The sequence below is a fragment of the Trichomycterus rosablanca genome, chromosome 15 (assembly GCF_030014385.1).
Source record: "Trichomycterus rosablanca isolate fTriRos1 chromosome 15, fTriRos1.hap1, whole genome shotgun sequence".
NCBI classification, from domain to species: Eukaryota; Metazoa; Chordata; class Actinopteri; order Siluriformes; family Trichomycteridae; genus Trichomycterus; species Trichomycterus rosablanca.
Genome location: NC_086002.1, coordinates 19,565,055 through 19,588,672, shown reverse-complemented (window position 1 = coordinate 19,588,672; position 23,618 = coordinate 19,565,055). Strand labels below are relative to the sequence as shown.

The window sequence follows — 23,618 nt, the reverse complement described above, 5'->3', positions numbered from 1 at the left end:
ATGTTAAAAACCTAACAGACATCATGATTATTATTGAGGGAGCGCATGTCATCACAGGACTAAAAGATAATGCTATAGCTTGTGCTGCCTTCCTTGGCTTGACCCATGTGCTAAACCTCAGTTATCCCAGCCGGCAGACATTACAAAAGCATGGCTGTGGAAGAAGAGGGCCAAGTATTGGACTGGCCTACCAGAGAGAACGTGTGGAGAATTTTGTAAGAAGTGACTATGACAACAACCGTGTACTGTTGCACACCTTAAGACAAGTTTTCAGGAACAATGGCACAAAATACACCAGAACACTTCATTGCTAGGTATTCAAGGTGCCAAAACATCTTTGTGTTGAGACGGAATGGCAACATTACAAAGTGGTAAATGCTTTACCATCCCAGCTTTTCTGGAAGGTGCTGCAGCCCTGAAATGCAAGAATGGATGTTTACCAACACATGAAATAAAGCTGACACAAACAGCTCAATAAAAATAGTTTGATTAAAAATTTATCCCGATTTTTTTTTTTTAATCGCGATTAAAAATTTAACGCCTTAATCGCGTTAATTACCGCGATTAACGACAGCCCTAATAATAATATGAACTAATTCATGTGACACACATCAGAAAAACATCAACTTAACTTTTGCTGTGGTCATTTTGCAGGCTAGCGTGGAGAGCAGAAACGGAATGTAAACATGAAGTGCCGTCAGGAAGCCCAATCTCAATCAGCTCCCTACTCACTCCCCCTCTCCACTCCGCCTCCGTTTGCGCGTTCACGTGGAGGGTCCCTCTGTAGTGGAGTGTTAGTGAGGAGGGAGCGGATTGGGAAAGACCGCATGAGGTACCGTACGGTGCCGGCAGCTAACGTAAAACTGCTCGAGTGGAAAACATCGATTTCATATCAGTTCACAATGCTCATAAATAAAATGATGAACACGAAAACGAAGGCTATTCTATCTATAATTTTAGTACGTTCTCGTTAGTTTTGTAAACGCCTAATACAGTTACAGTTAGTTATCGTTTTTTTTTATTTTAACAGCACCGGGTTTGTTTGGCGAGATCAAGGAGTGTAGCATCTCTCTCTCTACGGCTCTGAGTGTATTATAATATCTTTTTTTAAGAGTACAGTGATATTTTATTGTGTAATCTCTTAAACTCACCACATAGTGACAGTCGTGGACAACTCGTGAAAAACAGCAGGGCCCAAAAATAGTAATATATTAATAAAAAAATAAAAAAAAGTATTATAAACATGTAAGTCTATCTAGATAATGTGTATGACATTTTCAGATATAATATTTAAAAAGAAGAAAACTCTCTTAACTTGATAAGATGGGTGGCTCTTAAAAGAACCGTTGGTTTGCCAGAGCGACTAAGGCGCTTTACTTGGAGCTGGTGTACTTGGTGACGGCCTTGGTACCCTCGGACACGGCGTGCTTGGCCAGCTCACCGGGAAGCAGCAGGCGCACGGCGGTCTGGATCTCCCTGGAGGTAATGGTGGAGCGCTTGTTGTAGTGAGCCAGACGAGAGGACTCACCAGCGATACGCTCGAAAATGTCGTTGACGAAGGAGTTCATGATGCCCATAGCCTTGGAGGAGATCCCGGTATCAGGGTGGACCTGTTTCAGGACCTTGTACACGTAGATAGCGTAGCTCTCCTTCCTGGACTTTCTGCGCTTCTTGCCTCCTTTGCCGGCAGTCTTGGTGACGGTTTTCTTGGAGCCCTTCTTGGGCGCGGCCTTCGCTGGTTCGGGCATGATGCTGCTGTTTCCTCTAGAACAAACTGCAAGTGAATGTAGACGCTCTACACGCCCGCTTTATTAACCCTGCATGCTGAGTAAGCCAAGTTGAAACACGTAACTCTGATTGGTCCAAGGTCCTGGGTTTCTATTGGACAGACAACATACCGTTCCACGCCCCCTTCTGCCCCATTCACTAGAATCTGTTCCCGCTTAATCTGAGGTCGATACATGTTTTAAAACCGAATATAAAAGAATCAATAGCAATATTTTGATATTTTGTTACATTTTATTAAATTTTATATAATATATATATTATACATACACAGATCGATCAATTTCATTTTTTTGTTTGTTTAGTTTTTTAAGCGAAGCATTCGGGCACAATGTTTTACTGTATCTTACACAAAGATCGTGTTAATGATTGTAGTGTAATCTACAGTATGGCTGTACATTGGTAGTATGCAAACACGCCGTATGACTACTAACTACTAATAATAATTCCAAGCTTTTAGGGCTACATAAGTGAATGTGTTATTTTTTCTTAGAATGATGCTTTTGGGGCTAAACGAGTGATTTGCACATCCACGCATCAGTGAACGTACTACTACTAATAATAATAACAATATTAATAATAAAGCAGGAGAACTTTCTCTTTTGTAGAAAATATGGGTGGCTCTTAAAAGAGCCGTTGTGTTAGCGTGGAGGTCTGAATGTTTAACCCCCGAATCCGTACAGGGTTCGTCCCTGGCGTTTCAGAGCGTACACCACGTCCATTGCGGTGACGGTCTTTCTCTTGGCGTGCTCGGTGTAGGTGACGGCATCACGGATGACGTTCTCAAGGAAAACCTTGAGCACACCGCGGGTCTCCTCGTAGATCAAGCCGGAAATACGCTTCACACCGCCACGGCGAGCCAAACGGCGGATGGCGGGTTTAGTAATACCCTGGATGTTATCACGGAGAACTTTGCGGTGACGCTTAGCGCCTCCTTTTCCAAGACCTTTGCCGCCTTTTCTTTTTTTTTATTTAATATTTTATTTAAACTTCATCAGAGTACATGGAAATTACATTACATTATCAAGACAATCATTTACAATTTTAAAATCTTCCACAATTCAGAGTCCTTAAATAAAACATTCATTGTTCTTATTTTTTTCAGTTCAGTTCTTATATTTTTATAAACATTCTCTGCTGAAACAAATTGTTGGTCAATAGTCATTCTGCATCTTGTTTTCCATAATTTAGACTTCACAATACACAGTACTAACCACAGGAAGTCATGTTTATCTTTAGGCATGATTTCATCAAAAATACCGAAACAGACGGACTTCATATGAATTTTAATCTCAAGACCTAAATTTTCCATTTTGCTCCATACTTCTTGGGAACGATAACACTCTAGAATAAAATGTTCTAAAGTTTCCTCTGTCTGGCATTTTGGCATAGGGCACATGTTTGTCTTCACAAAACAACTCCACTTCACTACAGATCTCACTGGAAGTCTCCTCACTGCTACCAACCATGTAATATCCCTTAACTTCTCAGATATTTTTTTACATAAGATATTATTTACACATTCTTTCTTTTCTTCTTCTCTAAGGCCTCTAAAATCCACTATATTACAATATTTCAAATCTACTATTAGCTTGTAAATCTTTTTATTAGAATCCTTAATCCAATCTATATTCAAAACATTAAATTTATTTATAAAATCACCATAAATTAATTTATAATAAGGAACTAAAGCTCTAGAGCGGCCTTTTTTCTGTTTCCAATTTGTGATGTTTCCAATCCAATCAGCTTGTCTGTAAATGCCATTTGCAATAATTTTACATACAAAAATTTTTGTTTTAATGGAAAGATCAATTGCTCCTAGACCACCTATTTTTTTCTGTTTATATAAAAGTTCACGCTTAGTTACTTCACGTGTTGAATTCCAAATAAAATTACAACATAATTTATTCATATTTTTAAGCCATTTATCTGTGGGAGGGAAAATACAGGATAAAAATATTATTTTTGATAAGATAAAGGTTTTAACTATATTTATTCTTGTTTTATAACTTAAATTACAATTTTTCCATTTACTAAATTCTTCTTTAATAATTTGTTCTTTTTCTTTCCAGTTATAATCTACACAGCCATTATTATCAAAATATATACCTAGGACTTTAAGATGTTGAGTCTCAGGTACATACATTTGAAATTTTTTATTAATGTCTCCAATCCACACACATTCTGATTTTAAAACATTCAGGGTGGCTCCTGACACTTTCTCATATAAGGAGAAATGTTCATAAATAATGTCTAAATCTTTTCTTGTTTTAATGAACACAGTAATATCATCAGCATATGCAGAAATTATAAATTGGTTGTCACCTAATCTAACTCCTTGTAGTCGTTTATCATTTCGAATTTTAGTAATTAATGGACTTAAGCCAAGAACATATAGGGCAGCACTGAGGGGACAACCTTGTTTAACACCTCTCATGACTTGAAAACATTCTGTCAAATTACCATTAACATTAATCTGCACATTAGATTTTATATACATACACTTAATCATGTCAATGAAATTATCAGAAAAATTATACATTTTCAAAACTTCCCATAAATATTCTCTTGATACAAAATCAAAGGCTTTCTTCTGGTCCAAAGTGACCATATAAAAACTTTCACCACTCTCAAACACCAATTCCCTCGAAATGTTTAAATTATCCCACATTAGTCTTCCTTTGATAGCACAGGTTTGTTCTTTAATTATTATTGAATCTAATACATCTTCTAACCTATTCATTATTATTTTGGCAAACATTTTGTAATCGATGTTCATTAAGGTTAAGTGTCTCCAATTATTAATATCATTTATATCTCCCTTCTTATACAATAAAGATAAAACACCATCATAAAAAGTGTCATGCATATAACCTCTTTTTACACCTAAATTAAACACCCGTGTTAATAAATTTGAAAAAACAAGAATATCAAAGTGATAAAATTCAGATGCCGCCCTTGCTCTTCCATATTTTATTTAAACTTCATCAGAGTACATGGAAATTACATTACATTATCAAGACAATCATTTACAATTTAAAAATCTTCCACAATTCAGAGTCCTTAAATAAAACATTCATTGTTCGTATTCTTTTCAGTTCAGTTCTTATATTTTTATAAACATTCTCTGCTGAAACAAATTGTTGGTCAATAGTCATTCTGCATCTTGTTTTCCATAATTTAGACTTCACAATACACAGTACTAACCACAGGAAGTCATGTTTATCTTTAGGCATGATTTCATCAAAAATACCGAAACAGACGGATTTCATATGAATTTTAATCTCAAGACCTAAATTTTCCATTTTGCTCCATACTGCTTGGGAACGATAACACTCTAGAATAAAATGTTCTAAAGTTTCCTCTGTCTGACATTTTGGCATAGGGCACATGTTTGTCTTCACAAAACAACTCCACTTCACTACAGATCTCACTGGAAGTCTCCTCACTGCTACCAACCATGTAATATCCCTTAACTTCTCGGATATTTTTTTACATAAAATATTATTTACACATTCTTCCTTTTCTTCCTCTCTAAGGCCTCTAAAATCCACTATATTACAATATTTCAAGTCTACTATTAGCTTGTAAATCTTTTTATTAGAATCTTTAATCCAATCTATATTCAAAACATTAAATTTATTTATAAAATCACCATAAATTAATTTATAATAAGGAACTAAAGCTCTAGAGCGGCCTTTTTTCTGTTTCCAATTTGTGATGTTTCCAATCCAATCAGCTTGTCTGTAAATGCCATTTGCAATAATTTTACATACAAAAATTTTTGTTTTAATGGAAAGATCAATTGCTCCTAGACCACCCATTTTTTTCTGTTTATATAAAAGTTCGCGCTTAGTTACTTCACGTGTTGAATTCCAAATAAAATTACAACATAATTTATTCATATTTTTAAGCCATTTATCTGTGGGAGGGAAAATACAGGATAAAAAAATTATTTTTGATAAGATAAAGGTTTTAACTATATTTATTCTTGTTTTATAACTTAAATTACAATTTTTCCATTTACTAAATTCTTCTTTAATAATTTGTTCTTTTTCTTTCCAGTTATAATCTACACAGCCATTATTATCAAAATATATACCTAGGACTTTAAGATGTTGAGTCTCAGGTACATACATTTGAAATTTTTTATTAATGTCTCCAATCCACACACATTCTGATTTTAAAACATTCAGGGTGGCTCCTGACACTTTCTCGTATGAGGAGAAATGTTCATAAATAATGTCTAAATCTTTTCTTGTTTTAATGAACACAGTAATATCATCAGCATATGCAGAAATTATAAATTGGTTGTCACCTAATCTAACTCCTTGTAGTCGTTTATCATTTCGAATTTTAGTAATTAATGGACTTAAGCCAAGAACATATAGAGCAGCACTGAGGGGACAACCTTGTTTAACACCTCTCATGACTTGAAAACATTCTGTCAAATTACCATTAACATTAATCTGCACATTAGATTTTATATACATACACTTAATCATGTTAATGAAATTATCAGAAAAATTATACATTTTCAAAACTTCCCATAAATATTCTCTTGATACAAAATCAAAGGCTTTCTTCTGGTCCAAAGTGACCATATAAAAACTTTCACCACTCTCAAACACCAATTCCCTCGAAATGTTTAAATTATCCCACATTAGTCTTCCTTTGATAGCACAGGTTTGTTCTTTAATTATTATTGAATCTAATACATCTTCTAACCTATTCATTATTATTTTGGCAAAAATTTTGTAATCGATGTTCATTAAGGTTAAGTGTCTCCAATTATTAATATCATTTATATCTCCCTTCTTATACAATAAAGATAAAACACCATCATAAAAAGTGTCATGCATATAACCTCTTTTTACACCTAAATTAAACACCCGTGTTAATAAATTTGAAAAAACAAGAATATCAAAGTGATAAAATTCAGATGGCAAACCATCTTTACCAGGAGATTTTTTAAGATTCAGTTGTTTAATAGCAGACACCACTTCACATTCTTTAATACTTTCGCCTAAATAGTCATAATTTGTATTATGTTTAAAATCTAAGAAGGATTTTAAAGATTTTTTATCAATTTCAATTTCCTTATACATATCTTCACACAAATCTTTAATAGTATTCATTATCTCTTTAGCATCTGTAACTACTGTACCATTTTTATCTTTGATAGAACTAATGTAAGCCTTTTGTCTTTTTTGGGAGTATAAATGAGTCACTTGAGATGAATTTAAAGTTTCATCAGAATTATATCCTATTTGAATTTGCAATTTTGTCAAGGACTCATTATTTAAGGTATCTATTTCTTTTCTTAAATCTGATAATTCATTATCTTCGTAGTCCGTTAAAAAACGTTTTTGTTTTAAATTAATATATTTTTTCATAATATAGTTATACCTTTTATTTTTTTCCTGATTTACCATTTTACTTCCGTGTTTTAAAAAATATTTGATCTGAATTTTTAGAATTTCCCACAATTTACAATCATTTTTTATAAATACATTTAAAGACATGATTCTAAACAACTCTTCTTTTAATCCCATGATTACTTCTGGATGCTTTAAGATATTTATATTTAGTTTCCAATAATTTGTACTAATCTCTTTTTTAAAATCAATCTTGGATATCACTGTCAAATGATCGGATTCAATAATTAATTTTGTCTTATAAGATTTTACTTGAAAATTTTTATTAACATAAATTCTATCAATTCTAGTTTGACATGAGCTATCAGATCTAGTAAAGTCAATTCGATCAGGACAAATTATTCTAAAAGTGTCTTGCATACAATACTCTTCCATAATTTGTTTTAAAACTTTTCCTTCCCTACTTAATTTAAATGGTTTATTTGAAATTCTATCTTTTTCATCGGTAATTGTGTTAAAATCACCACACACTATAATATAAAACCCTACACATAATAATGCTTTAACTTTATTAAAAAGTTGGATTTTCTTACTTTTGTCTTGAGCCGTGTATATATTTATTACTCTGATTTTTTTTTCAAACCAAAACACATCAATAAACATTAATCTGCCTGGAATAATTTCACGTAATTGAATAACTTTTACGTTTTCTTTATAAAACATAATTCCGATACCGTCAGCTTTACTTTCCCCGATTGAAAGGAAACTCTTATTTTTAAACCACAAACTTTGTACATCTTTAACATCGTTTACATTTGAAAGCCGGGTTTCTTGCACACATAAAATATCAAAATTCTCCCTTAACAATAATTGTATCTTTTTAAATCTATTAGAAGCTGACTGAATTCCTCTTACATTACAAGAAGCAACCAATAAACTATTAAAGGAGATTTAGAAAGATCATTTTTGAATTTTCTTTTTAACCTTTTTAGTAACTAAAACTTCAGTCTCTTCTGAATAATTCCATTTCCGTTTGTCGTTGCTGTCTGTCAGATGTTCAGAAGTCTTTGTTCCTGTGCTTGTGTGCTCCATACTTCGACCCTTCTTGTTTCGGTGAAGTTCCTCTTTTCGCACATGAGGATTTAATGAAGAACTGCGTTTCTCTTTCAGTTCCTTGGAAGCAGACGTGTCGTCCTGGCGTATATCCTCAGTTCCTTCATTAGAGATAAGTGAAACTTTTAAAGCAATGTTGCACGACTCCGATGCTGAACCTTTAGTTGACTCCGATGCTGAACCTTTAGTTGACTCCTCTCCCGACTCAGTTGTAGATGAATCGTCACTGCTGGATGAACCACTGCTGCTGTCCTCTGTTGATGATGTTTCACTGCTGTCGTTATTACCAGTTTGCTTTAAATCTTCAACATTTTTACATTCTGTAACAGTCCCATTTTCCTCCAAAGTTGTATTAATAAAAAGGCTTTCAGTTTGATCCATTTCATTTTGTTGTTTATCCTTTGTCTGTGATAATTCAGGTTCATTACTAGAATTGGCTTCAGGTGGAATATTTTTTCCCCCAGCCTCAGTCGTTGATAACGGTTGTACACTTTCAAAACGGTTTTCCTTTACTTCTGTGCCAAAGCTTGTCTTAGAACGGTTAGCATAAGAGTTAGGGCACATAAAGAAAGTGTGACCCACAGTTCCACATAAATCACAAATTGCAGAGTTGTTACAATCTTTGGCTTTATGTCCGAAACTGCTACATTGCCAACATTTCACCTCCTTACATTCTTTAGCAATGTGATCAGTCGCTTGACATGTGTAACATCTGGAAATTTGGCCTTGGTAGATAATTTTCCCATTGTACGGACACAGTGAGATGTTGTTTGGAATCCCTATGTCTTGGTTGTTGAAATCTTTCTTAATTCTCACTTGATATTTCCTAATCCCATACCAAATGCCGAACCGATCCACAGGCTTTATAGCTGGTTTTACAATGTCACAGAAGCGACGTAAATACATCTCCACATCTTCATCTGGAATTCTTCCTGTCCAAAATTTCACAATCACTGTTTTTATGTCAAACTGCAAAGGTGAGAATATTTCGAAATCTCTCCATTGTTCTTTGTTTGAATTGTAAATGTCCATGAAAACTCGTAATGATCTTTCGTTACGAAAACAAAGTTCAAAGTCTTTCCGGTTTGGAAGGCTGATGAAGGAGAAAATGTCTTCCCCACTCACCGACTGGGACATAAAAAGCTTTTCTGCCACCTCATCTCTGCTTGGAGCAGATCCAGATCCTATAAAAGAGATTTTCGCCCAGTATTTGAGAAAACGGTTATTATATGACTCTCGAAAAGACAAACTGGAAGCCATACTTTCAAATGTTTGCACTTAGCGGCCGCAAACACCGTAAGGTGCTGCGGCCAAAATTTTCACGTGTTTGAAGAGGATTACTGATCAAAGCCGCCCTTTCCTCTTCCGGACATCGTTACTGCTCTCGTCGAGATGAAACGAGTCAATGCAGGTCGAGCGTTCACAGCGAGCTTGTTATTTCCCTCTACCGGACCTAGTTGAAGACAGTGGGGCGGAGTTAGGCAGTGACCGCCCACTGTGACCGCAACTGCTCGGAATAGGCCTCATCTTTTTATTTACTGAAGTCAGAAGTAAAGCTGTTTAAGGTTTACAATTTAAATCCCCATTAAGGTACTAAACACCGTGAAATACAAGAATGTGAACAATGTACAACGGTCAGGTGTAAAGCTTTGCTAGCTCAACTACAAAAGCAACAAGGTCTTTTTATAGCGCTTTATGTACTTTTTGGATATCACAAAGCTGGTCTTGACTGCTTCAAAGGACTGAAAAACAGAAAATGAAGTCATTAAGTTCCAAAAGTTATAAAAATAAGATTTTATGTATTGTTAATGTGAAAACCTACACTTTTTATGCCCACCTGTTTTCGTGAAAGTAAATTAAATTACCTAATTTGGGTTAGATACATGTTGGGGTTATAGTTAGAAACATGGGGTTATATTAGTTAGGGTTAGAAACATTTTGGGGTTATATTAGTTTGGGTTAGAAACATGTTGGGGTTACAGTTAGAAACATGGGGTTATATTAGTTAGGGTTAGAAACATGTTGGGGTTATCGTAGTTTAGGTTAGAAAAAACTTGGGGTTATCCTAATTAGGGTTAGAAATAACTTGGGGTTATCCAAATTAGAGTTAGAAACAGCTTGGGGTTATCGTAGTTTAGGTTAGAAATAACTTGGGGTTATCGAAGTTTGGGTTCGAAGGAGGTTGGGCTTAAATTGAGCTCAACAGATATCATCTGTGCTGCCTAGGTACACGAGGCACATCTGGAGATGACGAACCACACCTGGGTCCTCATGCCTTCAGATCAGGTAGCGAGAACAATGAGTTCCAGCCTGAGTGTGAGTGCCAGCCGGAGAACCTGCAAACGGCGACAAAAACCCGTCAGAAATGGGAGTCGGTGCTGCAGGACTCAGAGGGCAAAGGTTAAAGTTACACACACACAGTGGCGGCTGAAACACATGAAATACCAAATTAGAAAAGGCATCATTGTGAATACGGTTGTTTTATTACCATTATTACAATAACCAGTCTTATGGTTAACATTCAATATTCTGCTCATTCCTTATGCCTTCATCCAGCGTGTTTACATTCTACCAATGTACAGCCATACTGTAGATTACACTACAATCAGTTAATACCATCTCTGTGTAAAATACAGACTGTGTATTACATAAAAATACATAAGAATATACATACATAAAAGAAAACACACACAGATTTAGTTCGTGTTTTCACATTTTGGCCACAAGATGGAAGAAACGATCCACTAACCGTCTATTGGTTCTCCATAACATTATAATTACAGTTACTACTACTACTACCATCACCAATAATACTATTATTACAACTATAATAGAAATAAAATCATTATTATGAGTAATTATGATTATTTACACTAAATATTTTACAGTATGTCTGTTCTAAAATTTCTCTAATTACCCTGTGTTGAGTACCTACACTGTAAGCCCGGATAAGTTCAATCTACTTAAAAAATTTCAGGAAACCGGTTGCCCTAAAAAAGTTAAGTAATGTATAATGAAAACTTGAGTTAGCATAACTTAAAACATTAAGTTATTACACCTGAAAGGCAAGTTGATTAAACTTTCTTTTTTTTTGTTATACCAACTGCTTTTCCCAATAATTCTACTTATTATCTTGAGCTCAATGGAAAAAACTATTGATTTCTTCTTAGTTTTCATGTTAATTACATTTTAAATATGAATTACAAATGTTTATAGAGAAACAGACACAATTATACAATTATTTTTCTTTATTTCACTTCAGAAGTATTTACTTAAAATACAACATGTCAAGAAAACATCTTAACAACTGTACAAACTGTATATAAAGTTCTGATGAAACACAAACAGCTCTTTACAGTAACCATGAACCTGTAAAACAACACAAAGAAACAAGAAACAGAAGTATTAAAATCAACATTAATAGCATTAATTTAAGGATTAAATAAAGCAAGCCAGCACACTCTTTGCTTCGTATGAAGGCTAGCATGCTAACATGCTAGCATGTAGCCTAAATACGGCAAATAAAGCAGCGCTGTTTGATTATTTATTTAGTGTCAACATTAAGATCATTTATTTTAAACAAAATTGTTAAGTACAACACTTACCAAAATTAGACGGAAGATGAAAAAGCCCCATCAGACTGGTGTACATGCTACTCAAAAATAGCATAATGAGGAAGAAAATGTTTGTCCACTTAGTTTAACAAAGGTTCCACTTCACAAAAGACATTTCAGGAAGTCAAGTTTACTTTTGCAAAAAGCCTTAAATGAAAAGTAAAAAGTAATTTGCAACAACAGGTTTCAAAAGTTAAAACAAATGGCTGCCTGATTCACCAACAGCGAGCTGAAAAAAGGCGGACTTACACGTAAATGGTTTTTCTGTTTTATTACCTTAACTTAACTTTTTTAAGTTAATCTGATAGAAAAGTATTTTTTTTTTGTTTAGTAAACTTAAATCTTTTAGCACATTTAAATGTGTACTCAAATTAGTACAATGTACTCTGCATTTTAGAGTAGAGCAAAAAAACTTAAATAATTTATGTATGTTGTACTACAAATGTTTGATTAAATATAAATTCCGGGCTAACAGTGTAGAATAGTATTTTATTATTGATATATTATTCTGAATAATAATTACTGATTATTAATCTTTTTTTTTTTTGCATTAGCAGCGTAATATTTTAACCACCGCTGCAATTTATGGCTCCCTCTTCTTTACCGTCATGTTTTTGTTGTTACTCTACTACTCATAACTACTATATTACTCTTACTAACTCAGTGCTTTATAGAACCCCATAAACATACACCACTATAAACATTATTAATCATGTGTTATAAGACACCACCTGCCAATCTTTAATCAGCTGTACTTATGTAACCGTGTTTATAATTGTTGTAAGAACATGTAAAGTACATCTTCACACACACACAAAAACACAACCAGTTTTTCCTAATATTTATAAATAAAAAAGTTATGAAAAATGCCCATTTCAGTGGAAGCATGTAAGTGGCTCTTAAAAGAGCCTTTGGGGATAACTGGATGGAGTGGGTTCGTTTAAGCACGCTCTCCGCGAATACGGCGGGCCAGCTGGATGTCCTTAGGCATGATGGTCACCCTCTTGGCATGGATGGCGCACAGGTTGGTGTCCTCGAACAGGCCGACCAGGTAAGCCTCACTGGCCTCCTGCAGAGCCATGACGGCAGAACTCTGGAAGCGCAGATCGGTCTTAAAGTCCTGAGCGATCTCTCTAACCAGGCGCTGGAAGGGCAGCTTGCGGATGAGCAGCTCAGTGGACTTCTGATAACGGCGGATTTCACGCAGAGCCACGGTACCTGGCCTGTAACGGTGAGGTTTCTTCACACCGCCAGTAGCCGGTGCGCTCTTGCGGGCAGCCTTAGTGGCGAGCTGCTTCCTCGGCGCCTTACCACCGGTGGATTTACGAGCGGTCTGCTTGGTTCTTGCCATCGCGTCTGGAACTCTGCACTTCACCAACTGTAGGACAGAATATGTTAACCCGCCCAACACGCTCTTTTTAAGTACCAGAGCCGCTCTGCGCTCATTGGGCGTCTTGATGACCCTCTTTTCTCATTGGACGAACGTGCTTACGTCAAATGTCTCTTACTGGTCGGCGTTCTGCCACTACCTCGTTTCAAAAAACACAGAATATCCTCTATGCTGTTGGCGGGATTTATAATACTTTCTTTTGTTTCTTTGTGCTTTTAGAACACAGCTTACAATCGCATTTAAAGTATATACCTTTTTAAAAAATATATTATTGAATATTTCGTTCATTTTGCTTATTGTTATTAGCATTATTATTATTTTTGTTCCATGTGTATTACACAAACACGTTTGTTGCACCACTTTTAATCGTCTATATTGTTGGTTTTGCTACTGCAAGTGATCTATAACTTGGCTAATGTATACATATAATGTATGTATATAGGGATATATGTAAAGATAGATAAATGGGGAAATAATAAATCGTACATGTTGATTTGTTAATTTTACCATGTGATAAATCACGTGTTTTATGCCGTGTGATTCTATGAAACGATATTACATTTGTTTTGTTTACACATCTGAGGAAATTGCACTTTTTCTGTGGAAATGGGTGGCTCTTAAAAGAGCCTTTTGGTTAGAACACGAGAGCGACTTTACTTGGACTTGGCTCCTTTCTCGGTCTTCTTGGGCAACAGAACAGCCTGGATGTTAGGCAGCACACCGCCCTGAGCGATGGTTACACCTCCAAGCAGTCTGTTCAACTCCTCGTCGTTACGCACGGCCAACTGCAGATGACGAGGGATGATACGAGACTTCTTGTTATCTCTGGCGGCGTTACCAGCCAACTCGAGGATCTCAGCGGTCAGATACTCCAGCACGGCAGCCAAGTAGACAGGAGCACCAGCTCCCACACGGTGGGCGTAATTACCCTTACGTAGCAGTCTGTGAACACGGCCCACAGGGAACTGAAGGCCAGCACGGGATGAACGAGTCTTGGCCTTAGCCCTAGCCTTACCACCGGTCTTTCCCTTTTTTAAATAGTTTTATTTAACAAAATTCAATCACATTACAAATATATACAGATCAATACATCATCAAAATAATTACATCAGTTCAAAATGTTTATTACAAATCCAGAATAGAATAATACAGAAAAAAAATATATATTCAGAGCTTGTTCTTTTTCATTTCCCTTGTTATACTCTTTTTTTTTTTTTTTTTTAAGTAAGAAAAAAAATAATAATAATAATAATAAATTACAATCTTAATATTGACCAAGGAAATTGAGTTTTTTTGTGCGCAAGTCTTCATTTTTTAGTCTTCTAAGATGGCATACAATTTGTTTAAAAACAATATCTGGGGGTATGTTGCATTGCTCGAAAATCATTTTACACCTAGTTTTCCAGATTTTTGTATTAACAATACAGACAACTAACCAATAAAGGTCATTTATTCTTTGAGAAGTATTTTCGAAGATTCCAAACATAATTGTTTTTTTTATTTATTTCGAAATCTAAGTTTAAAGTTTTAATTTTGTTCCAAATATCAACTGATCTACTACAATTTATTAGTAGATGCTCGATGGTTTCATCTTGTAAACAGCCCTGTATCGGGCATAATTTTGTTGTTACAAAGCAACTCCATTTAACGATAACTCTTACAGGAAGTCTTCCAACCGTTATTAACCATATTGTATCGCGTATGTTTTCAGAGATGTTTTTAGAGGAGACATTTTTTCTTACTTTTGTCGATTCCTCTTCGGTTAGTTGACTGTATTGTATCTTTTCACCATAATAATGATTATTAATTATATTATAAATATCTTTATTGGTTTGATTTAGCCAGTCTATATTTAAATGATCATGTTTAAACATAAAATCTCCGTAAAGGAGTTGGTAGTATGGTATATTTAATCTCTTTACCTTTTTGTTTTGACCAATATTCTTTTTTTCCAACCCAAATTGCGCCTCTATTCATGGCTTGTGTTACATTTTTACAAAATGCTATTTTTAATTTATTACCCATATCAACAGCTCCCAAGCCCCCATGTTTTTTTGGTTTGTATAATAGTGCTCTTTTTGTTACTTCTCTATTAGTTCCCCATATATATTTTACACATTGCTTGTTTAATCTTGTAATATATTTGTCATCGGGTGGTATAACTGTGGCTAGAAATAATAATTTAGACAAGATAAAAGTTTTTATAATTTGAATTCGTGTCATATAATTGGTAGCTTTATATTTTTCTAGTTCCTCTTTTATTAATTGTTCCTTTTTATCCCAATTTAGTTCTCTAGTTTTACTATTAGTTATATACAGGGGTTGGACAAAATAACTGAAACACCTGGTTTTAGACCACAATAATTTATTAGTATGGTGTAGGGCCTCCTTTTGCGGCCAATACAGCGTCAATTCGTCTTGGAAATGACATATACAAGTCCTGCACAGTGGTCAGAGGGATTTTAAGCCATTCTTCTTGCAGGATAGTGGCCAGGTCACTACGTGATGCTGGTGGAGGAAAACGTTTCCTGACTCGCTTCTCCAAAACACCCCAAAGTGGCTCAATAATATTTAGATCTGGTGACTGTGCAGGCCATGGGAGATGTTCAACTTCACTTTCATGTTCATCAAACCAATCTTTCACCAGTCTTGCTGTGTGTATTGGTGCATTGTCATCCTGATACACGGCACCGCCATTGGATGCACATGGTCCTCCAGAATGGTTCGGTAGTCCTTGGCAGTGACGCGCCCATCTAGCACAAGTATTGGGCCAAGGGAATGCCATGATATGGCAGCCCAAACCATCACTGATCCACCCCCATGCTTCACTCTGCGCATGCAACAGTCTGGGTGGTACGCTTCTTTGGGGCTTCTCCACACCGTAACTCTCCCGGATGTGGGGAAAACAGTAAAGGTGGACTCATCAGAGAACAATACATGTTTCACATTGTCCACAGCCCAAGATTTGCGCTCCTTGCACCATTGAAACCGACGTTTGGCATTGGCACGAGTGACCAAAGGTTTGGCTATAGCAGCCCGGCCGTGTATATTGACCCTGTGGAGCTCCCGACGGACAGTTCTGGTGGAAACAGGAGAGTTGAGGTGCACATTTAATTCTGCCGTGATTTGGGCAGCCGTGGTTTTATGTTTTTTGGATACAATCCGGGTTAGCACCCGAACATCCCTTTCAGACAGCTTCCTCTTGCGTCCACAGTTAATCCTGTTGGATGTGGTTTGTCCTTCTTGGTGGTGTGCTGACATTACCCTGGATACCGTGGCTCTTGATACATCACAAAGACTTGTTGTCTTGGTCACAGATGCGCCAGCAAGACGTGCACCAACAATTTGTCCTCTTTTGAACTCTGGTATGTCACCCATAATGTTGTGTGCATTGCAATATTTTGAGCAAAACTGTGCTCTTACCCTGCTAATTGAACCTTCACACTCTGCTCTTACTGGTGCAATGTGCAATTAATGAAGATTGGCCACCAGACTGGTCCAATTTAGCCATGAAACCTACCACACTAAAATGACAGGTGTTTCAGTTATTTTGTCCAACCCCTGTATATACCTAAAATGTTTATTTTATCTTTCAGATTTAGATTGATATGGGGTTGAATATCATCATCTCCTATCCAAACTCCTTCGGTTTTGTTTTCATTTAGTCTGGCTCCCGAAACTAACTCGTATGTTTTAAAATGTTCTTTTAAAATATCAAGCTCTTGTTGATCTTTTATTATTACGGTGATATCATCTGCATATGCTGAAATTTTAACTAAGTTATTGGGATCTAGTTGAATACCTTTGATTTTTTTATTATTTTTAATTAATTTTAAAAGTGGACTAATTGCCAAAATGTATAGGGCAGAACTCAGGGGACAACCTTGTTTTACTCCTCTATGACAGCTAAAATTATGTGTTAAAACACCATTAACATTTATTTGTACTTCCGACTTTGCATAAAGCAGCTTTATCATTTGGATGAAATTTTCTGGAAAGCCATAGTTTTCTAATACACGCCATAGATACTCTCTTGAGACGTAGTCAAAAGCTTTTTTCTGATCTAATGCTACTATGAAATAATTTTTATTTTTTTCATTGGTTAGTATATCTCTTATAGTACTTAGGTTATCCCACATGAATCGCCCTTTTATAGCGCACGTTTGTTCTTGTTCTACAATTTTATTTAAAAATTCGTTCATTCTATTAATTAAAATTTTTGCTAATATTTTATAATCTACATTAGTTACACTGATTTGTCTCCAATTATCTAAATTGTATTGATCACCCTTTTTGAATATTAAATTTATTATGGTATGATAAAAGGAATCATGCATTTTTCTTAATTGGAAACCTTCATTGTATACTTTCTCCAAAAGATCTATCAAGTCATTACAAAATATTTGATAGAGTTCAGCAGGGAGGCCATCTGACCCTGGAGTTTTCTCTTTATTTAGTTGTCTTATGGCTAATTCTATTTCTTCCTTTGTAAATGGTTTTTCTAAGTGTTCTAAATTTTCTATATTATTTTTAGGAAAAAGTTTCAAGAATTTTATAATTTGAGCTTCATCAATATGTTCTTTTTTATATGCAGTTTCAAATTTTTCCTGTATTAAATTACGTATTTCATTATTGGTTTTTATAATTTTGCCATCTTTATTTCGAATACCCGTTATATATTTCTTTTCTTTTCTTTCTTTGAAGTGTTTTATTACAGTATTTACATTTCCCATGTAGCTGGAGTCAAAACCAGCTTGTGTTTGAGTACTTAGAAAAATGTCATTATTTATTTTTGCGATTTCCAATTTTACCTCTTTTAATTTATTTTCTTCTTCATAATTTCGATTTGATATAGTTTGCAAACTTACGTAGTCAAGGGTTAACTGCTTATAATATTCGTTTCTGCGAAAGTTAAATTCTTTACATTTACGCTTAAAAAAGGTTCTTATTTGACTTTTTAAAACACTCCATAGTTCTATATTTGACTTAGTTAAAACATTTAATTGCTTAATTCGATTAATTTCTTCCTTCACTTCTATTATTAAATTTGGGTTTTTTAGGCATGATGTATTTAATTTCCAATATCCTTTATTCTCGTATTTCCCTATATTTATTTTAACGTTCACTGCTAAATGGTCAGAGTCTACTAAATATTCTGTTGTATAGTTAATAATTTGTATATTTTTTTATGTGTATATTCTATCAATTCGTGTGTTAACTATCTTATTAAAACGTGTAAAACCCATTCGATTTGGATGTAATTGTTTAAAGACATCGTTTAGTTCAGATGATTCACAGATCTTTTTTAATAGATTTCCCTCCCTACTTATTGGAGTATCCTTAAACGGAATTCTATCTTTTAAATCAGTAATTGTATTGAAATCCCCACATAAGATTACGGGAAACCCAATATTTAATAATTCTGACATTTTGTGAAAAATTCTTATTTTACCGGCGCGATCTGACGGCGTGTATATGTTAATTACTCTGATTTTTTGATTTTGAAAAAAGCAGTCAACTAAAAGAATTCTACCTGGAATTATTTGTCTAACTTTAATAATTTCAACAGGTTGTTTAAAAAATATTCCCACTCCATCAGCTTTATTCTCTCCAATGGACAAGAAACATTTACTCGGTGACCATAATTTTTGTACTTTATTCATGTCGTTTAAGCTAACTAGTCTTAATTCCTGTGCACATATTATGTCACAACGTTTAAGCTTTAACTGATTAATTTTTTGTATTTGATTTTTTTCCGATTGAATCCCTCTTACATTAATTGAAATTACGTTAAGTGACATTCTAATAACCAAAATCCATATATTTATTATAGGGTAAAGGACCTTTTTTTATTTATTTTTTTATTATTTGTTAATCATGTGTTTTCTTTTGTCCTTTTACCTAAATTACTGTCAGGGGGAGAATTTCTTTTACGTCTTTTATTTTTTATTAATTTAGGTGAAAGAGTAGAGCTTTGTACAACATTTTCTGTTGAGATATCTATATTACCTTGAACATTATCATTAGATGGAGGCTTTAAAGTCGAAGGTTTAATCGAAGTCTTCTTGGTTGGATCAGGAGGGCTCGTGAGTTCATCACTTGCTGTGGTGGTGGAGGAGGAAGAGTCTGTTTCATCAGAGCTGGTCGATGTGTTAGAAGTGTCGGAGTCCGATGTTTTGTTTCCCTCGGGTTTGATGTTCTTTTCTTGTTGCTTCTTATCTTCATTGTTGGTTTCAATTGTAGTTGTTAAAGGCTCTTGTGTGCAGACTTCCTGTAGCGGATTTGTTTCTAGAGAAGACGGAGGGTTGATCACTTGCACAGATTGATTTTGTTGGCTTTGAAAACCTTTAATTTTGTTACTGTAGGAGTAAGGGCAATTAAAGAAAGTATGACCTTCTTTGTTGCATAGATTACAGATTTATGTGCTTTTGCAGTCTTTTCCTTTATGACCATGCTGTCCGCACTTCCAGCACTTAAGTATGTCACAGTCTTTAACATGATGTAATGTTGAGGAGCAGATGTAGCAACTCTTGCTTTGCCCAGGGTAAGTTATGCTGCCATTGTAAGGCCCCATTGAGATGGTATTTGGAATAGTCATTGTGTTGCCATCAGGAGTTTTTTTTATCCTAATTTTGAATTTGCGAACGCCATACCATATTCCAAATTGATCAACGGGCTTGTAAACTTGTAAGATTTCTCCAAACCTCTTTATATATTGTTCCACATCGCCATCAGCAACACGTCCAGTCCAGAATTTAACAACTATGAATTTAATATCATTAGGGACAGAAGAAATCAGTTCCCAGTTCTTCCAGAAGCCCGTGCCAGTGGCGCTGTTAAATATCTGCGTGAAACGTTGTAAAGTCTGTAATTGATGGAAACATATTTCGAAGTCTCTGCGGTTTGGAGATGCAATGAAAGAATAAACATCTGCAGCATTAATCCAGTCGCTAAGTAGTAGCTGAGCTCCCACCTCCGTGCGGTTAGGAGCGTCACTTTCACCAGCGTATCTCAGTCGAACCCAGTGCCTCCCCACTGTTAGGATGAATCTTTTGGTTCAAAAAGGTCCTGAAGAAAGCAGTCGGGAAGTCCAGAAAGTACTCTTTAAAACACTTTATTAAGTGTAAAAATAATCTGTGAATATATATCAGAGCTAAGCCGACCGGCGCTCCTTACTCCTGCAGTCTAGACACACAACCACGTAAGAAGGAGGGCTCCTCTGAGCCCGCCGTCCTTTTTTAAACTAGTCTAGGCTCCTCCTCCTTTACTGCTGGTGGAGCCAATGAAGTGTGCTAACTAGCCCCGGGCTCTGCCTCCCCCCCCCTCTGTAGGAGTCAGGGAGAGAGCCTAGCCGGCGACATGTTGGACAAAAGACCACGTGGCCTGGATGTCGTAAAGCTTGGAAAATGCCGTAAAACTTCCCATATTAAATGTACGTTTTTATGTTCCGAAAAACCTAACAAACCCCCCTTGAAAGCATCTTAATGCTTTCACAATAACTTTTAACTATAGGTTAGGTGTTTCTAGATCCCAGGAGATAAGGATAGCCGTCAGCAACCCCCCAATTTAACCCCTTCTGACTACATGGCCACTGGGCTGAATTTTATACAATAAAACGTTTCTAAAAATAAAAAGGCTACCAATTAAACTAAAGGAACCGTACCTATCGCAACAGCTCCTAACCCTAAAACAAACAAACAAACAAAAAATAATAAAAACAGGAAATCAAAATAAAGTAATTTAAAAAATAGGAAATCAAAAAGAGAAGAAAAATAAAATAAACACAATGGGTGCGTGGCTTCTACAGGAAGTCCGTTCAGGTTGTCCTGCACCAGACGGAGCTGCAGATATTCAGAAGGGGCCCATAGCTCCTGTGTCTCTGCATGACTCCTAATGTCTTATGGATTCTCCCCTGTCGGCCTTACCTGTTTCCACAGCAGCACAAACATTTCCTAAAAATAGCAGAGTACCAAACATATATACATTGTAAACAATCCTGAACTAACCCCTTGCGTTTTGTAGCTAAACTATGTGTGTTGCACTTAACTAGTGTTTTCAAAGATGGTCTATGTGTCTGCGAACTATATGTTTATGTTTTTTTCTCCTAGTCTAACTAAATTCTCCCCCCTCGTCTTGTTCCGCTCCGTTGATTCCGCTGGACTCTTCTTCCACATAGTCGGTTTTGTCGGGCTTTCTGCTGTGTTTAGTTCCCTGTTGGCTGGTTCAGTTGGTGTCACTTCTGTCTCTCGGAGTGGGTCTTCCAATTCCCACGAAGTCTGCCTCTGCCAGTCCTTCCTTCTTCTCGGTGTATGATCCGTAGTGCTGGTCCTCTCTCCTCATCTTGTCTGGTCGGTTTTACCTTTAATTAAGCAGAGTTAGTAGCACTTATACTGCTCGAAGTGGGTCTTCCGGCCCACCTTCAAGGGTATCCTCCTCATCATCATCTACATGATATCTAGACAAATCAGCCAACACCATCTGGATAACTGGTGGATCCTGCCCCCCTCTGCTTCCTCTACACACTACTTCTATCACAAATTTTTCTATTAATACCCTGATGCACGGGATACCACAACAACAACATATCACTAAAATTATCAATCCTACACATACTGACCTCACCAAGACCCCGGTAAGTAGTTTCCCTGACCAGTTCTAGCCTCACTGACTTTACTAACCAATTGCTAACCATGCAATAGGAAACTTAATCAATTCCACTGATTATTCCACAAAGCAATTGCTATATTGGTTTTCAGGGCCGACTGCTCGACACGGACCAGAAAATAACTTACCACACAAACGGTTGGACTTTAACCAACCGACCTGAACCCGTTCAGGCTTTCACAGTTGGACTCGGACCAACTGACCTGGTACCAGGCTTTGAGTTTGGACTCTAACCAAACTGGCATGGACTCTAACCACACCGGATCCTTTGGACTCACCAGGAGTCAAGGCATGCCCACCATACCTTTGTCAGTGAAAGAGGAACCACACCTTAACATTTATCAGTAATTATTTCTAATTATCTACAAGAGAATTCTCAACATACCACTAAAATTGCCAATCCCACACTCTCATACTGACATCACTAAACTCGTAATAACTTCCTTCCATGGCCCAAACATCCCTTCTAGCCACTTAACCCATTCATACACACATACAATCATACAACAGACAAACATATAAGCTACTTACCCAGCCCTCACCGCAGCCACCCCACTCCCAACATCGGGATACACGGCCACGGTGAGCTTAGACACCACTGCCGCAAGGCTTTCTGGGTAAAGCCCGTGCCAGACCCAGTGGCGACGCTACACTGCCCCCTCCCTAATGGTCAACCGTCCCGGTGACCCACTCACCAGCGTCCACTGGGTGGCTCCATGTCTGGACCGCACCCCATTACACTGCCGAGTCGCTCTTCCACCCACTGCTGGACCGGGCACCCTGCCCCTGCAGCCACCTGGGCTAGCGCACTCGGACAGACCGGGCATATTGGCTCACCAAACCATCAGAGCCACCCAAACACCACGATCCCACTTCTGACACCAATGTGGCGCCGGCGAGTAAGGAAGGTTAGCGTCAGGGCCGCAAGTGAGCTGCCTTTGGCAGTTCATTCAGTGTTTTAGGGACAGACACCCATTCATACACACATCCCTTCTGAAAAATGTCCCCTGTTTATCGGTTCTGGTTTGTTGCTCCTGAAACAGATGTAATTGTCTTTATAAACTTTGATGTTGGTTGGAGTTGGTTCCTGAGTTAGTGGGTGAGACATGGATAAATTCTCTGTGTTAGACATTTTAGACCGCTTTAAACAACCTTTCGAGCAAAATCTGTAACACGTATTAAGACAAAGATAAACTGGTTTTAACGAGACACACCCTAGAACAGAAGATTCCTGCCTAGTCGAAGAATACGAGTATTCTTTTAACATTCACTGGCACAACTCACTCGGTTGTCCAAACACAACTCAGACAAAAGAACGTAAACCTCAGTACAACAACAGTGTCTACTGGAAACAAACAATTACTTCACCGCGACCGACAATGGCCCTATGGAAACAAACATATACTTCAAGGCAATCGACAGTGATCCCCTGGAAACAAACAGTCACTTCACCGCGACCGACAATGGCCCTATGGAAACAAACATATACCTCAGGGCAATCGACAGTGATCCCCTGGAAACAAACAATTACTTCACCGCGACCGACAATGGCCCTATGGAAACAAACATATACCTCAGGGCAATCGACAGTGATCCCCTGGAAACAAACAATTACTTCACCGCGACCGACAATGGCCCTATGGAAACAAACATATACCTCAGGGCAATCGACAG

General features: G+C 36.6%; 4 protein-coding genes across 4 annotated transcripts; all 4 read right to left on the bottom strand.

Annotated features, from left to right (window-relative positions):
* Nucleotides 1–1,320: 1,320 nt before the first annotated feature.
* LOC134329039 (histone H2B-like) lies at nt 1,321–1,748 on the bottom strand. The gene has a single exon (XM_063010283.1). It carries the CDS (start codon nt 1,746–1,748, stop codon nt 1,374–1,376), a length of 375 nt encoding a protein of 124 aa, XP_062866353.1. The 3' UTR covers nt 1,321–1,373.
* A 699-nt stretch (nt 1,749–2,447) lies between these two features.
* On the bottom strand, nt 2,448–9,649 carry LOC134329064 (histone H4). Its single transcript, XM_063010311.1, has 2 exons — nt 9,631–9,649; nt 2,448–2,740 (listed from the first exon to the last, which is right to left on the bottom strand). The coding sequence occupies exons 1-2, from the start codon at nt 9,647–9,649 to the stop codon at nt 2,448–2,450; spliced, it is 312 nt and encodes a 103-aa protein (XP_062866381.1).
* A 3,181-nt stretch (nt 9,650–12,830) lies between these two features.
* LOC134329082 (histone H3) lies at nt 12,831–13,247 on the bottom strand. Its single transcript, XM_063010328.1, has one exon. The coding sequence runs from the start codon at nt 13,239–13,241 to the stop codon at nt 12,831–12,833; it is 411 nt and encodes a 136-aa protein (XP_062866398.1). The 5' UTR covers nt 13,242–13,247.
* A 686-nt stretch (nt 13,248–13,933) lies between these two features.
* On the bottom strand, nt 13,934–21,620 carry LOC134328352 (histone H2AX-like). Its single transcript, XM_063009456.1, has 3 exons — nt 21,518–21,620; nt 19,261–19,568; nt 13,934–14,308 (listed from the first exon to the last, which is right to left on the bottom strand). Exons 1-3 carry the CDS (start codon nt 21,618–21,620, stop codon nt 13,934–13,936), a joined length of 786 nt encoding a protein of 261 aa, XP_062865526.1.
* Between the last annotated feature and the right edge of the window lie 1,998 nt (nt 21,621–23,618).

Bases quoted from the DNA above. Each gene is read 5' to 3' on its own strand.
- LOC134329039 (XM_063010283.1), bottom strand. From the start codon at position 1,748: ATGCCCGAACCAGCGAAGGCCGCGCCCAAGAAGGGCTCCAAGAAAACC.
- LOC134329082 (XM_063010328.1), bottom strand. From the start codon at position 13,241: ATGGCAAGAACCAAGCAGACCGCTCGTAAATCCACCGGTGGTAAGGCG.
- LOC134328352 (XM_063009456.1), bottom strand. From the start codon at position 21,620: ATGAGGAGAGAGGACCAGCACTACGGATCATACACCGAGAAGAAGGAA. The intron at 19,569-21,517 runs GTGACACCAACT...CGTCTTCTCTAG, and splicing joins ACCCACTCCGAGAGACAGAA to AAACAAATCCGCTACAGGAA. The intron at 14,309-19,260 runs GTACAAAGCTCT...TATTTAAAAAAG, and splicing joins ATATCTCAACAGAAAATGTT to GGAAAGACCGGTGGTAAGGC.